At 34.5% G+C, this 14,284-nt stretch overlaps 1 protein-coding gene across 6 annotated transcripts in view; it reads right to left on the bottom strand.

Annotated features, from left to right (window-relative positions):
• The window catches only part of LOC149796924 (H(+)/Cl(-) exchange transporter 3-like), a 178,279-nt gene that overhangs the window by 119,731 nt on the left and 44,264 nt on the right, over window positions 1-14,284 (bottom strand). Inside the window, exon 1 of one of the 6 annotated variants that reach the window (XM_089961599.1) lies at window positions 11,672-11,745. The exons of the other annotated variants lie outside the window; for them this stretch is intronic. Within the exon in view, the coding sequence (XP_089817725.1) occupies window positions 11,672-11,678 (7 nt within the window). The 5' untranslated portion in view covers window positions 11,679-11,745. Of the gene's footprint in view, window positions 1-11,671; window positions 11,746-14,284 lie in introns of those variants that run through there. 6 annotated transcript variants of the gene reach the window in all.

Raw genomic sequence — 14,284 nt, 5'->3', positions numbered from 1 at the left:
AGAGAGTAAATACAGTACCATATTTGGTATAATACCGTGTATGTCCTAATGAAGGTATATCCCACTTGACATTACAGGATGCTAAACCAGTTCTTCCCAAAACTTTTTTGGTCACAATCCTAAAAATAGTTTTTCTGAGCCTCACGACCCTTGTTTCAACATCTTGATAAGTTTTGCCACCCTAGAAAATAATATTGGTGACCCTCCAGAATATCATAATTTGGCTCATGACTGGGGTCCATTGGGAACCACTGTGCAAGACCATTCTTGGAACTACATCTAGTTTTGATTCTTTAATTATCCAAATAAGACTTGGACCTTTATAATTAGAGTTCACTGTTGGGCACAACAAAATAAGATGGTAATAAATGAATGTAAAACAAAATGCATGATTTTGAGGACTTCATAAAAATTACATAAATTAGGAAACCCAAAATTAGTTCTTGCATTACACAAGTATCAGTCAGAAAATGTCAAAGATAAAAACCTTGTAGGCATGTCTGCAGATAATAATTCACAAAGGCATGACTATATTGATAAGATATATAAAGCGTTGTGATAGAAAATTGCCCTACTCAGTAAAATCAAGAAATATTTACCTATAAAAACTTGCATTTTATACAGCAATGCATGTATTCTTCCAAAAAGGGATTATTTTTCAACAGTATGGAAAAACGGTGCCAAATCTGAACAGCTTGACAGGATATACATCAGAGATGGGCCACATTTATTACTTTACATAATATGAAACAATTTTCACAAGGCAGGTGTTATACATAAATGTCAACTTGAAGCTGCACCAGAGTATCTTCAAGATTTGTTCAAATATAGGACTTATTCAAACAATTTACCTGTTCAGATCCAACATAGAAACCTTCATCCAACAGAAGAATAGTGTAATTTAATAAAAGCTTCCATTAATGTGGTGTACTTTTGTTGTTCAAACTCCACTAAAGATAAAATTTTCACAAAATATTAAAGAATTTATTGCAAATTTGCATGTGTTCTTAGCAAATTATAATAAAATTAAGCATTTATAATACTAAAGATGTGTTAAACTAAACAGTAATTACTATAATTTTTTGTATGATATATACATATGTACTTCTGTGTTACATTCAATCCTTGAAAAGTATTATTATTAGTTTTGAAGTCAAGCACAACACATTTCTGTTTTCTCCATCCTCCTTAATTTTACTGTCCAAAAGCATACCAAAACAAGCCAGATCTTTCACATGTACAATCATAACAAAAAAAAAATAAACCTCCAAGGTGGAGATCTCTCAACAGAGACAACAGGAGGTAACTCTTCAAGTAGGTATATAGTGCACAGAATAGACAGTGCACATGTACTATCATTTATTTTCATGGGTCTCAGTTGGTTGAGTTTTGTATTTTGAAAAATGACGTTTTGTAGGTACTTAAATTCATGGTTTTTCCTGTCATGTTTGCATATTTGTAAGTATACAATTTCATGGATTAAACTCCGTCTAAATACCCAAAATAAAGAATACAAACAAATAAAACTATGATGACAACAAATGGCAGTGACCTCCATGGTTAAAATACTACTGTACCTATGAGCACAAACTGAACACCAGTTAAGATCAATTATTTACACTCAACATTAAAGTCTGTAACGTAGCCAACAAAACTATAGCAAAAAGTCATACAGGTCATTTATGTGCATTTACTCATCTTAACAATAAATTGTAGTTTTAAAATATAATACTACTTTTGTTAAACCAAAGTCTTTTCAATCCTGATTACTGAACGTTCTGTACCTTAACTGTCATCAGGAAACTTCCAGACAAAAATAATTGATCACTATGGACTTTTACAATGGTGGCCAGGTACAAACGTGGGTCAAGAGAATTAAGAACATGTAGAATATAATCATCACAATAAAGGGTAGTACAAATTTGTTTATCAGCATCTGTAGCTTTCACTGTGATGCTACAGCATGCGACATTCTATCCAAATTGTATTGGATCACACCTTTAGCTTGATCTTCATAATAGATATCCACGTATTTTAACATTGATTTTGCCATATGTACTTCTTGGGGAATGTAAATAAAGACTTTCCAAAGGAATATTGATGCATGAGGATCCAAATAAAGTGAATAACTGCCATTATAGCTATGTAAAATCAAATTCTAAAAAATTACACCCATTACAGTAAACTGAAATAATTGTTTTTATATGCCTACATGACCTGTATGACTTTCACTATAAGATAAAAAGTCATTAATATACATGTGTACGATCTTCAATATTGTAACTAAATGCAAGTAATGCATAACTTGGCTGTTGTACACTCCAAATGCAAACACCCATACGCCTCCAAAGAAAGATGGCTCCTGTATGTATCTCATGTGGTCACACATACCAAATATTTCCTAATTGATTAGAAATGTGGCTGATAATATTAATTAGGTCCAGCAAGCATTTTAGCACAGAGGCAAATGAAGTACTTAAAATCAGACAGCTAATGACTACAATCAATAAAATGTACAGTTTCCTATCTCTGTATGCTTTGTTTCTTTTCTTGCTCTGGGTAATGGTTTCTTTTTTCTCGCTCTGGGTAAATATTTGAATTCATTATTTTTTGCAGTTAAGGGCTAATTCTAACAGCTACTGTAATATTACCTTGATTATATTATGTCAGTTATAAATCAGTAACACTATTTAATAAACTGCTGCTAGCACAAACTTGTCTTGATTTAGTTTCTAAAATTAAACTCAAAACCAAAATACATGTACGGAAGACATACACAAATATGTATTCAAACCACAATGGTCATTTATTCAAATCTGTGGTCACTGATGTAACATGCGAGAAACCCTAACCTTGCAGCTATATGTATGATGATTCAGTTAAAAAATTAATGTGAATGTTTTGAACTTTGTCAATGTTTTGGTGAATCTTTTTTTAAGCTAACAAGATGTGCACTGTTTGTTCTTGCGTGGCATATAACCAAGCTATACCAAACCTGGCTTAGCTGTCCTAAAAAGAAGAGGCACCCCAAACATAACATTGATAGAGCATGTTCTGTGAAACATTCATAGCAAGTTTGATCCATATTTGTTTATCTGATCCTGAGAAGCTGAATAAAGATTTTCTATATGGTACCTTTGGAAGACTCATACTCCTGGAGCCAAACCTTGATAAAACATCGATAATGCAGGTCATAAAATAAACAGTACCACAGTTATTTGCGAACAAAGAATATGACCTTATCAAGTTTGATCCCAATAGCCTCAGCTGTTCTAGATAAAATGTCAAACATGTTCTTCACCTGGTTTTATGGAAGCCACATCACTGCTAGATGTGCTGCGCAGACATGATTCTGATAAAGCATGCCATAACAAACATTCCAGGATCAATCAAAAACTTTTCAGCCATTATGGGGAAGTTGAGTGTGTGTGTGTGATTTGGATTTTTTAACAATTTTTCAGTCATATCGCTATGATGTCTGCAATGTGGCAGTTTATAGTGATGTCCAGCACTGGGGCATCATGCCGCAGGCACGTAGAATGATGTCCCACCCAGTCACATTTTCCTGACACCAGGCCGACCAGTCCTGACACTAACCTCTTAATGCTGAGCGCCAAGCGAGGCAGCTGTTAGCACCATTTTTGTAAGTCTTTGGTATGACCTGGCCACAGACTGAACCCATGACCTCCTGCATCCAAGGAGGATGCTCTAGCCACTATACCAGGTCTGGAGCTGTCATGGGGAAGTTGAAAATAACATTTTCAATGTATTTGTTACAAATATGACACCACTTCTAAGCCAGTCCAAATAAAATTTAGATAAAGCATGTTCAAAAACAACCCCATTCCTACCAAAGTTCTATAACAAATGGCTCAGCTGTTGAAAGAAGAAGCTGAAAATAGTTTTCCAGCTGTATATTCAGGTAGCCATGCCAATTTGAAAGCCACTATGAAATAAATGTGATTGAGCATGTCATTAAAAATATTCCTAAAAATTCCATGAAAACTGGCTGAGCCATTCTGAAACAGAACCTGAAAATAGTTTTGCCATTGATATTGCTATCAAAGCAACATCACTGGTAGGGAAATATCCAGAACATAATTTTGGTACAATGTGTTTGGAGGAACATTCCTACCTAGCTGATTAAACTGAAAAAAGGATTTTGAGAAGAACTGAAACCAGCATTGTGGAAAGATGGAGACATGTTGGAACATCCAATGGCACCATCTTGATCCAGTTACTGGATGAAGTACACATTTCTATCACATAGGTGACACACTAAAATCTTTTAACTAGACTGAAATCTCTCAAAGAAGAAATATCACGATCTTTTGGAGTTCCTAATTCTACACCCAAAGCTTGCAAAATCTTAAATCGGACCACCCATTTTTTTACACCAAATGTCTGTTGCTTTAAACTTTTACCAATGAATGTCATTATTATAGAATATTTCATCATCAATGGTAAATTTATGTATGTATCAGTGGTAGAAATATATATTTTTCCCAAAACAGAAAAACTAAAAGTGAATGCTTGGTAACCATTTTTCTCAATGTCAGAGCCCAGCTTGGCACACAAAAAAACTATTATACAGCAAAACCATGAAAAGACTGCTGCACTACTGATAAAAAATAATATTGATAAATTCAAGACAGGATCAATTCTTTTTTTTAACTGCTGAATGTTGAAAATATCTCTGATATTCATGAGCAGTAAGATTTTCAAATTAGTGGCTGTGGCAGTCACGTTGGATGTAAGACACAATATTTTCATTTTGGACAAACAGAACACCATCAAAAGACTATTGCTGAAAACCTATGATCATCCATTCTGGAGAATTATTTACAAGATTTTCAATATTTTCATTGTGGCAACCATATTTGAGGTCAGATTAAAACCAATTTAATTTGGGGCCAACTAGATATGATAACTGGTTTTCTGCTGAAAACTCATGTCAATAGGACTTTTAATTTAGGGGAGTAGAAATATCAAGGTTTTCAAGATGGGAGTCATGGTGGTCTTACCTCAGATGCCAGATAAGCACTTTTTTCATTTAGTACCAACTAAACGTCATAAAAAGTCTTCTGAGGAGAACCCAATATTTATATGACTTTCCATCTTGGAGTATCAATACAATTTTCAAGATGGCTGCTGTTGTGGCCATAATGGATATCAGATTTCCACATTTTTTGTTTAAGACTAACTATGAGAAGTCTTCAGGTGAAAACACCATACTGATACACTGTATGACTTTCTGGTCCAGACAAGTAATAATAACAAGATTTTCAAGATGGCTGCTGTATTGACTGTCAGACTGGCATCATGTTAATTTAAAAATTCATTTAATAAAAACCCTTTTGCTGATATGACCATCCATTCAGACAGCAATAAGAACATTTTAAGATGGCCACTGTAGCAGGGCTCTAAAGGTGTAGAATGACACTATTCTCAATGCAGCTGCTGTGCTAGTCATATTGAATTTTTGACAGCACGATTTTCATTTAGGACCAACTAAACATAATGAGTCTTTTAGTGAAATGTTGACAGGAGGAATAGCAATAGCAAGATTTTCAAGATGGTTGCTGTGGTAGCCATATTGGCTAAATGAGCAGTACCATTTTCATCTAGGATCATCTAGACTTAGGGATGAATGTATGCGTGTCAACTGTAATGGCTTATCCTCCAGTTAGTTTTGGAGGATGGATTTATACCAAACTTGGACAGATGGATGATGGACATCAGACAATATGCTATTCTGTAAACTCTCCTATATTCTATGACCAGTACAGCTAAAAATGACCATGTTAAAGTTTGTAGTATTATGGAATTTATATATTTCCAGATAGGAATGTTTGATCATTAAATTGTACCTATTGATACTTATAACAGGGTGCCTAAGTATATATTAGTTTTGGGTCATTGCTTTGGCACTAATTCTGATGTATCACCTATTTATTATCAGACTTAAGTAATCACAGTACATACAACACGCCCTGAAGGAGAAACTCTCAAAGAAACAAGACTAGTGAATTTTCACCTTTTGACGACACACCAATAAATAGTAGCTACTTAACAGTATCTCACTTTTTCAGTTTGATACTCATAATGCCTATGTTTTGATATTACACTAATCCTGACTAAAGTTTTGATGTTACACTTCCTGATTAAAGAAATGGGAATTAGCTGTAAAGCACTGCCCTTGTTGGCTAACTTTAGGTAAGGAAATGGCAAGTTTTAATAATTAAACCAATCACAATTGCTGCTGCATATTATACTAGCTTACTGGATCATGGCTAATTAAGCTAAAGTCACGTGTGAATAATTTACATTTCCTGATAGTTTAGACATGGTATTAATAATAGCACTGGATTAGCAATAACATTGTGAAGTGGCAAATTTCTGGTGATCTAACAAGAATACATTAGTTGAGACCAGAGAACCATTAATTAGATTTATGGAGACAAGCGCGTATCATATCGCCATACTACCGTATACGGTAATGTCCTTTAGAGGGAGAATTTTGTTCCTAATTAAGCATTTGTTTTTACAGCAGCCAGACGGACTACTAGGGACAAGGAAAACTTCATTTTCATGGTAAAGCTGTCACAATTGAGAGATCGCAAACTCTGTTACTCAAACTACCAGGTCAAGCTGACCCGACTTTGGCGCCTCTGGAAAAAGGCGGCAGAGATATTTGATTCTGATTGGTTACGTTAAATAAGGGACGTGTTCCCCACACAAAATTTTCTAGGTTTTAAAATTGTCACATCGTAAATTCTAATCAGTCTAAGCTTTTCTATGTGAGAAACCAGTGTAGGCTCCAGGGAATTTGCAAGAAATTCCTCGTAAAAGAACTGTTGTCCAAATGGGACTATTGTCGAAAGGAACCGACGAACTAATTTACCAATTAGAGGGAGGAATGTTGAAAGCAAAGGTAGTGTGACAATTCCATGTAATTTGTTGATGCCATATATAATGCTTTGCTGAAGTTATTTACTTGTAGTTGCATGAATCTTTTTTCTACATTCGTGTAATAATTTGTTTTATGAAGTATAACTGTGTTGAGTTTATGCATAGGAAGTCGTACATTAATCTTCTTTAGATAAGTCTGACGAATTGTTTGAATTTGTTGTCTTGTTTTATGTTCTAAGAATTTAATACATTACATTAGTTAATATGATTACGAGAATCTGTGTGAATTCACCGAATTTAGAAGATTTCATGTATGATTAAGAATAAGTGTGTATCGACTGAAATGATTTAGTAATTGATTGATGTGATGTATCCTATTTATTCGCTGTGTAAATTGAGGCTGGCTCAGAACCCCCGTCCTCACGTATGTGTTAATGTGTAAGGTCAAGGCGTAACGAATTAGCCATTTGACTAACTAGGGTCATTATAGAACACGTGGAGTCGATTGATAGCCTTAGCATCTGTCGAGCACTGATAGTAAAATCTGATAACGAGGGAGAATAATGAAGAATTAACTGTTTCATAAATAACGGGAAATTTAGGTTGTCTCTATTTATATTTATTTAAAAGAGAGAAAATAGCTCATGAGATGTATAATCCTGAGATGTATTATGCTGGGACGTATGATGTGATGTTATTCTGAGACGTATACTGAGAAGTATAGAGAGAAGTGCAGTGAGACGTATAATCCTGTGATGCAATCCTGCGACATATTAATTTCTGAAACGTATTCTGAGAGTATCCTGAGACGGATGGTGGAAAGTATCATCCTGAGATCCAAGCGTCTGAACAGCTACAGTGGCAGCAGAACTGAGGATGAACAGGTTATGCAATTGTACAAGATGTTGACTTCGATTGTTCACTTGATCCTATGATGAACTAAATCTATCAGTAAACATATCAGCTATTTTATTTAAATCTATTTGCATTTTCTTTGTATTTCAGTGAAAGTTAAATTTCTAAAAGCAGAGTATATTCCTGATGGAATGAATTTTCACAGTGTTTTTATGTAATTGATTAAATTGTTTGTTTACATGTACGGGGGCTCATGTTGGTTTGTTCTATATACCTGCTCAGATCTCTATCTATTTCACATATAAGTTTCACCACTTATATTTATATTTACTCGAACTGGGCAATAACATAGAGGGCGGTCAACCCCTAGATAACGAAAACCAAATTTGGCGGGACACCCACCAGGACAATTCTCCCCCCATTACAAACATGAACCTTACTAATACACAATCAGATAAACATAAAACATGGATTAGTTTGTGGACAGGGGTGGACAACTTGTATAAAGCTGATCGAGAATAAGACATCATCAAAACCTGAACTTGTTCAATTAAATCTTTTTAGCAAGAACTAATAAAATTGGATACCCCAGGGGCCTTCTAATTCTAGATCAGGCCCCTTCAATATTCTAAGTAATGCCCATTAGGCCTGTAAGAAGAAACGTTTTATCTAATTTGCCTTAACGAAATCTCAACCTGCAGATGAAATGGGTCATTTTCATTTCCAAATTTTGTGAAAGACACTGTTAAATTATTAATACTCAGTCCCCTGCTGGGGGTCCATTTGTCTGTCTCTCAGCCATTTTAAGATAATCCACTTAACTGTATTGAAATCAATAAACTTTGATAACAAAGTCAGTGTGTATGTGATTAGGATTTTTAAGTTAGCTCTAACAATTTTTCAATCTTATCGCTACGATGTCTGCAATGTGGCAGTTTACAGTGATGTCCAGCACTGGGGCATCATGCCGCAGGCACACAGAATGATGTTCCACCCAGTCACATTATCCTGACACCAGGCCGACCAGTCCTAACACTAACCTCTTAATGCTGAGAGCCAAGTGAGGCAGCTGTCAGTACCATTTTTGTAAGTCTTTAGTATGTCTCAGCCGGGGTTCAAACCCACGACCTCCCACTTCTGAAGCAGACAACTTCTAACCACTAGGCCACCGGAGCAGTCGTGTACAAAGTGAAGCACATGACCTATGAATGGGGAATAATACTACATGTATTTCTGTTCTTTATATTTCACTAGTTACCTTTAATTCACTTTCACTTGAACTGCATGAAACGTATGTACCTTTATATTTCAAAATTAAGTTATTAAAGCAAAGGGATTTGGAATTGTGATAATCACATTTTTTTTTAATCCACTTACTTCAAATAGTTCATAGCTGCTGATTCAGTTAATAAGGAGTGTCTTCTTTACTTGTGAAACAGCTCCCAGTACTATCACACAATCTTAATATGAAACTTAAAGCTAATGTTTTTACTGATTGATTGAAATCTAACCAAAAAAAAGATCAATGCCTCTCTGACTTCATTTCGGCTTGCAACTTTCATCAAGAAAGGTGAAGATTTTTGCAGCATTCAGAAAATGACGCTACTCTTAAGCCCCTGAACAATCATCTCCACTGATTGCAATGAAATTAATACAGACCTGAAGGTAAACCAAAGGCATTTAGTCAAAATCTGGAACAGCAAAGTTTTAAGTCAAATTTATTCAGAACTCCACACCCAAGGATGCAGATATTATGAAAATATTGGAAATCACTTTAGTTGCAAGTCACATTACAGCACAATGTGAACAAGGCTGCAGTCTCAATTTATCACAAATATAAGGGAACAACCATTTAATTTTTCAAAAAATTGTGCTAAGTGATTAAAAATAATAGCAAAAAATACGACCTTGTCAGGCAAGTGGATTTTAAATGAGGGCAAGTGATTTTGTAAAGCTTAAAAATTTGCCTATGGCCTGTATGATCCCGAGATAAAATTTCTTTGCGTACTGTGAGCTGATGTTAAATAGACTGAACAAGTGTGTATTATTGTATCACATTTTTCCATTAGCAGGCCTGATGGTGATTTACATGAATTGTGTGCAATTATGACTACGTATAATTGCAACTTGAAATTAACAATTTTCTATAATTTTAAAACACTAAACACACACTTTCATCACATGACAAAAAATCAGCTTCTAAGAAGTAAAAACTGGACATCACTTTAAAAAAATCCAAAAATAGCTTTTGAAAATGATCATTTATTGCTGTTTCTCCATCTCTATTTCCAAATACGCTACTTCATCCAATTAGACAGGGTTTGTTGTTTAACTGCTGATTCACTATATCAATTAAATTAATTTGTCAGTAGACTGGCTTTACTGCATTGGATTTTTCACTACCTGTATATTCATTCTCAATCTCCTTGCTTGTCCTATGCAATTACATGCATGAAGTGAAATGACGGACCTTTTGAATAATTTATCCATGCTGAATGAAAAATTAATTGATTAAATAAGGTAGACATTTTGCTACTATAGCCTGTTTTGCCATTGAGGCCCATAGGTTAATACAAACAATTGGATGGTATTACATAAAACTCCAAGAAAAATTACCAAAATGAAAATTCTCATTTCATAATCAAGAACTTAAAAATACTTAATCTTAACTGTTTGTATCTGAAATTCAGCTGAGCAAGTACTTGTCATATAACTTAATGTTTAACCAATACTGTCACAGTACTGATATAAAATATACCAATTCCAAAGAGTGTAATAATTCAACATAAAATACTCGGACTACAAGTTTACAACAGGCTCCATATTTTTGAAACACAAACCAAACTAATTATTTGAAAATCAAATATGTAACAGAAATTTGGCAGGAATCATCATGATGAGGAAATATAATTTAGAAAATTCTGAAGAGTGTGTACATGACTGACCTCTACCCTTCTGACTCCGGACTATACAGAATTCTTTATTTCCTTAGGTGCAAGCCTGGATGATACACAAATAAATTATTCTACAAAACCCATTTTTCTTTAAGATTAGTGACCTTGAGTGTTGACATTTTGACCCCTAAATCAACAGGGCTCTTCTATACCTTACCTGCATGCCCCACACAAATTTTGGTCAATGTACTCAAATTATTGTCCAAAAAATCTTCTTCTTTCAAAGTTAGCTTGATCTTTTACATTCTGACAGTAAGGTCAATAACTGTCTTCCTAAACAAATATGTCAGCCATTCACAAAGTTTGGTGAATGTACATGCTTGAGAACTGAACTACAGTGACATTGACCTCTGCATTTTCCAGCCCAATTGATAGGGTTCTTCCCTAACTCAAGTACAAGCCATCCACAAAGTCCGGTCCAGGACTGATATGTAGAAATACGGTTATTATACCTTAAGCATTTTCTTCCAGTTACTGTGACCCGGACCTTGGTTCTTTTTACCTTGAAATCAAAAGGTTTCTTCTCTGTCTAAAATGCAAATTACCCAGAGTTTGGTCTGAGTATGTGATGTAGATGTATGTTATTATTCAGAGAACATTCTTTCTGCTTGGCCTTTGACCCCCGACCCCAAAATTTACACAAAGTTCTTCTTTCCCAGTGCAAGCCATCCACAAAGAATTTTCATCATTGGTGGTGGACTGTTGACTTATTTTGCAGAAACAAAATTGATAATGGATGGATGGACAGTATCATATGCTGTAATCTCACTTTTCCCTTGATTGGTTTAGAAATGGCATGTACATGTATATACTTCTCTGTTAAATTCTCATTATTCTAAGATACATGACAATTGTTTTAAATTAACATATATCCATTTGTAATTTACTGCAGATCAGAACTATGAGAATAAATGTATTCAAACTGAATAAAAAACTTCTGTAGTATTTACCTTTCATATCTATGGGTTTTTTGAGAATGCAGAAGTTGTGTCTTCATTAACCCAAGTTGTGTAAATACACTGTACAAGTTGATTGTCCCTGTAAACAATCCAATCTCCAGTGAAACCAAAACTTGACACAATTATCATAAGAGATCTCTTAAAATTGCTCATGACTGGATCAGGTGATCATTAGAAAAGTCTGAAACAACAGCTGAACAGATTCAATGGTTAGAGGCTTCAATTAGATTGAAGTGCAAGCTTTAAAACAAATCCACCACCAATGACTCTCTGAATTAAACACATGCCAAAATATGCACCATGTCAGATTAGAATAATTTAAAACAACTAAAACTTTCAAGAGGATGGTAAGAAATAGGAAAATAAAGAAGGGTTTTATTATCAATCCCACTCAAAAGAAAAATAGTTCCCGAATGACATAATCAGTCGCCATATTTGTGGTCAACTGGCAGATTTACTGTTGACTTTATATGGTGTTTGGAAGTTAAAATAAATTCAATGAATCTCAAGATACTTTTACAAAAATTACATAAAAAGAATACAAATCAAGCTTTCTGTCAGTATATTTATAAGCTGACTTTGCTTCAGTGTGCCTTGTTAAAATGGTAAATTTTGGTGATTGCATATAGGAGAAACTGCCAGGTTGCGTATTGTCCAGGTAAAATGGACAGAATATCATCTGCTAGTGATGTTAACAGGAAGCATCTGTTGTATGAAAAAGTTTATATATATATATACAAATACTGGAGAAAGCAGCATCTCAGCTGGCCTTCTTTTTTTAAATACCTGTATTTATGATCAAATATGGCTCAAATTTAGGCCAGGAGGATTTGGTAGAGTTTGGAATTCAATGAAATTCCAAAGACTGGTTGTAATTAATCAACCATTGATCTAAGAAAAACGATGAAGAAATATTTTCATGTTTTAAAGGACAGCACTGCTTAAATCCCATAAAGTCAAATGGCTTTATCTTACCATAACATGTGCAATCTGCCAAATTCAGATCAAAAACATCAGTGGCTCCCAAAATGGTAACAAGCTCAGCCAATCAAATGCAAGATTACCTCATTAATATGCATGGATCTGGCTAATTCTTGAAACCATCCAAAATCTTGATGATATAAGCCTTATTGCAAGTTTGACCAACCTGAATCAGAAATATGGCTTCCAGTGGCATTACAGGCTCAGCCAATCAGATACAAGATCACCTCATTAGCATGCATGTATCTCAATCTTAATGATATAAACCTACATTGAATGTCTGATCAAAATTCAGATCAGAAATACAGCCTTCAGTGGTATAACACATTCAGCCAATCAGAAACAGGATCACACGAATAATGCGTGACTCTCGCTCATTATTAAACTCATCCGAGATCTAAATGATATAAGCAGAGATATTTAAAAGTTGATCAAAATCACATCCGAAATATAGCCTCCAGAGTGGTAATAAGGTCAGCCATTCAGCTGCAAGATTACTTCATTAATATGCATAATGGATCTCACTCATTATCAAATAATGATTCATCTAAAATTTAGACATTTTTGATGATATAAACTGAGCACATTCCAAGTTTAATTAAAACTGGATGAGAAATATAGATTTCAAAGAAGTAACCAGCATTTGCTAGCCCACAGATCCATGACTGATGACGCATGATATATGCTGGGTCACATAATAAACTCAGTTGACCTTACAGCCAGGTGAACTAAAAATAGTTCTTTGCAAGACAGTATGAAGTACTATTACTAGATCTGAATCCATATGGCTACCATTTGTTTAATAATGTAAAAATTCTTTGATGACATCAGCAAACAGTAAGAAAGATATTCTAAAATCTCAACTCTGGGAGGAAAAGTTGAGTAAGATTGGAATCAGGTAATTCCTTGAATTCCAAAACCACCTGTGGGTACGTGAGAAGGCTTGCCAGTAGCTTCTTGTGGGTCGGTGGTTCTTTCTGGCGTTTTCCCGGGTTCTTCCTCCACCATTAATACTGGCCGCCATGTATAGCCTATCGTGTGCTGAAAAATGGCATTAAACCCTACAACAACAACAACCAAAACCACCTGACTCAACCAGAGTATGGTACTTTTAATTAATATGTACTTTTTAAATCTTTCTTTACAATAAATATAACATAAATATATTACAAATTATGGATAAAGTTTTGACTCTGTAAGGCCACAGGTACTGAAAACAAAACTAACTGATGTGAAATAGTACTTATAAAACTAATTAAGGCCCCCAAAAGATCCTACATATCAGAACACAAATAATTAGACTGCTAATGAATACAATCAATAAAGTACAAAGTTTCCTTCCTTCCTTACCTAATATTAAATCTTTTCTGTGAAGATAAAATAATTAATTTGAAACTTTCTCAGTCATTATGATCAAAAGGTTTATGTGGTACTGCATGTTTAATTGCTGAAAATGACTGACAGTCGTCTTTCATATAAATATGAATGATTTAAAAAATCATGATTAATCTAAAACTTACTGGTACCACCTTGTAAAAGTATTGATTGAAGTTCTGAATGCAAGTATTATGGCTTCAATCCATTAATTTTGACTTATTATGAAAACTTAGACTGTGTGTGAGG

Source organism: Sinohyriopsis cumingii, chromosome 6, assembly GCF_028554795.1.
Source record: "Sinohyriopsis cumingii isolate HCF-2022 chromosome 6, ASM2855479v2, whole genome shotgun sequence".
Taxonomy (NCBI): Eukaryota; Metazoa; Mollusca; class Bivalvia; order Unionida; family Unionidae; genus Sinohyriopsis; species Sinohyriopsis cumingii.
The sequence above is the reverse complement of the archived record's forward strand: the minus strand, read 5'-3'. Positions and strand labels throughout refer to the sequence as shown.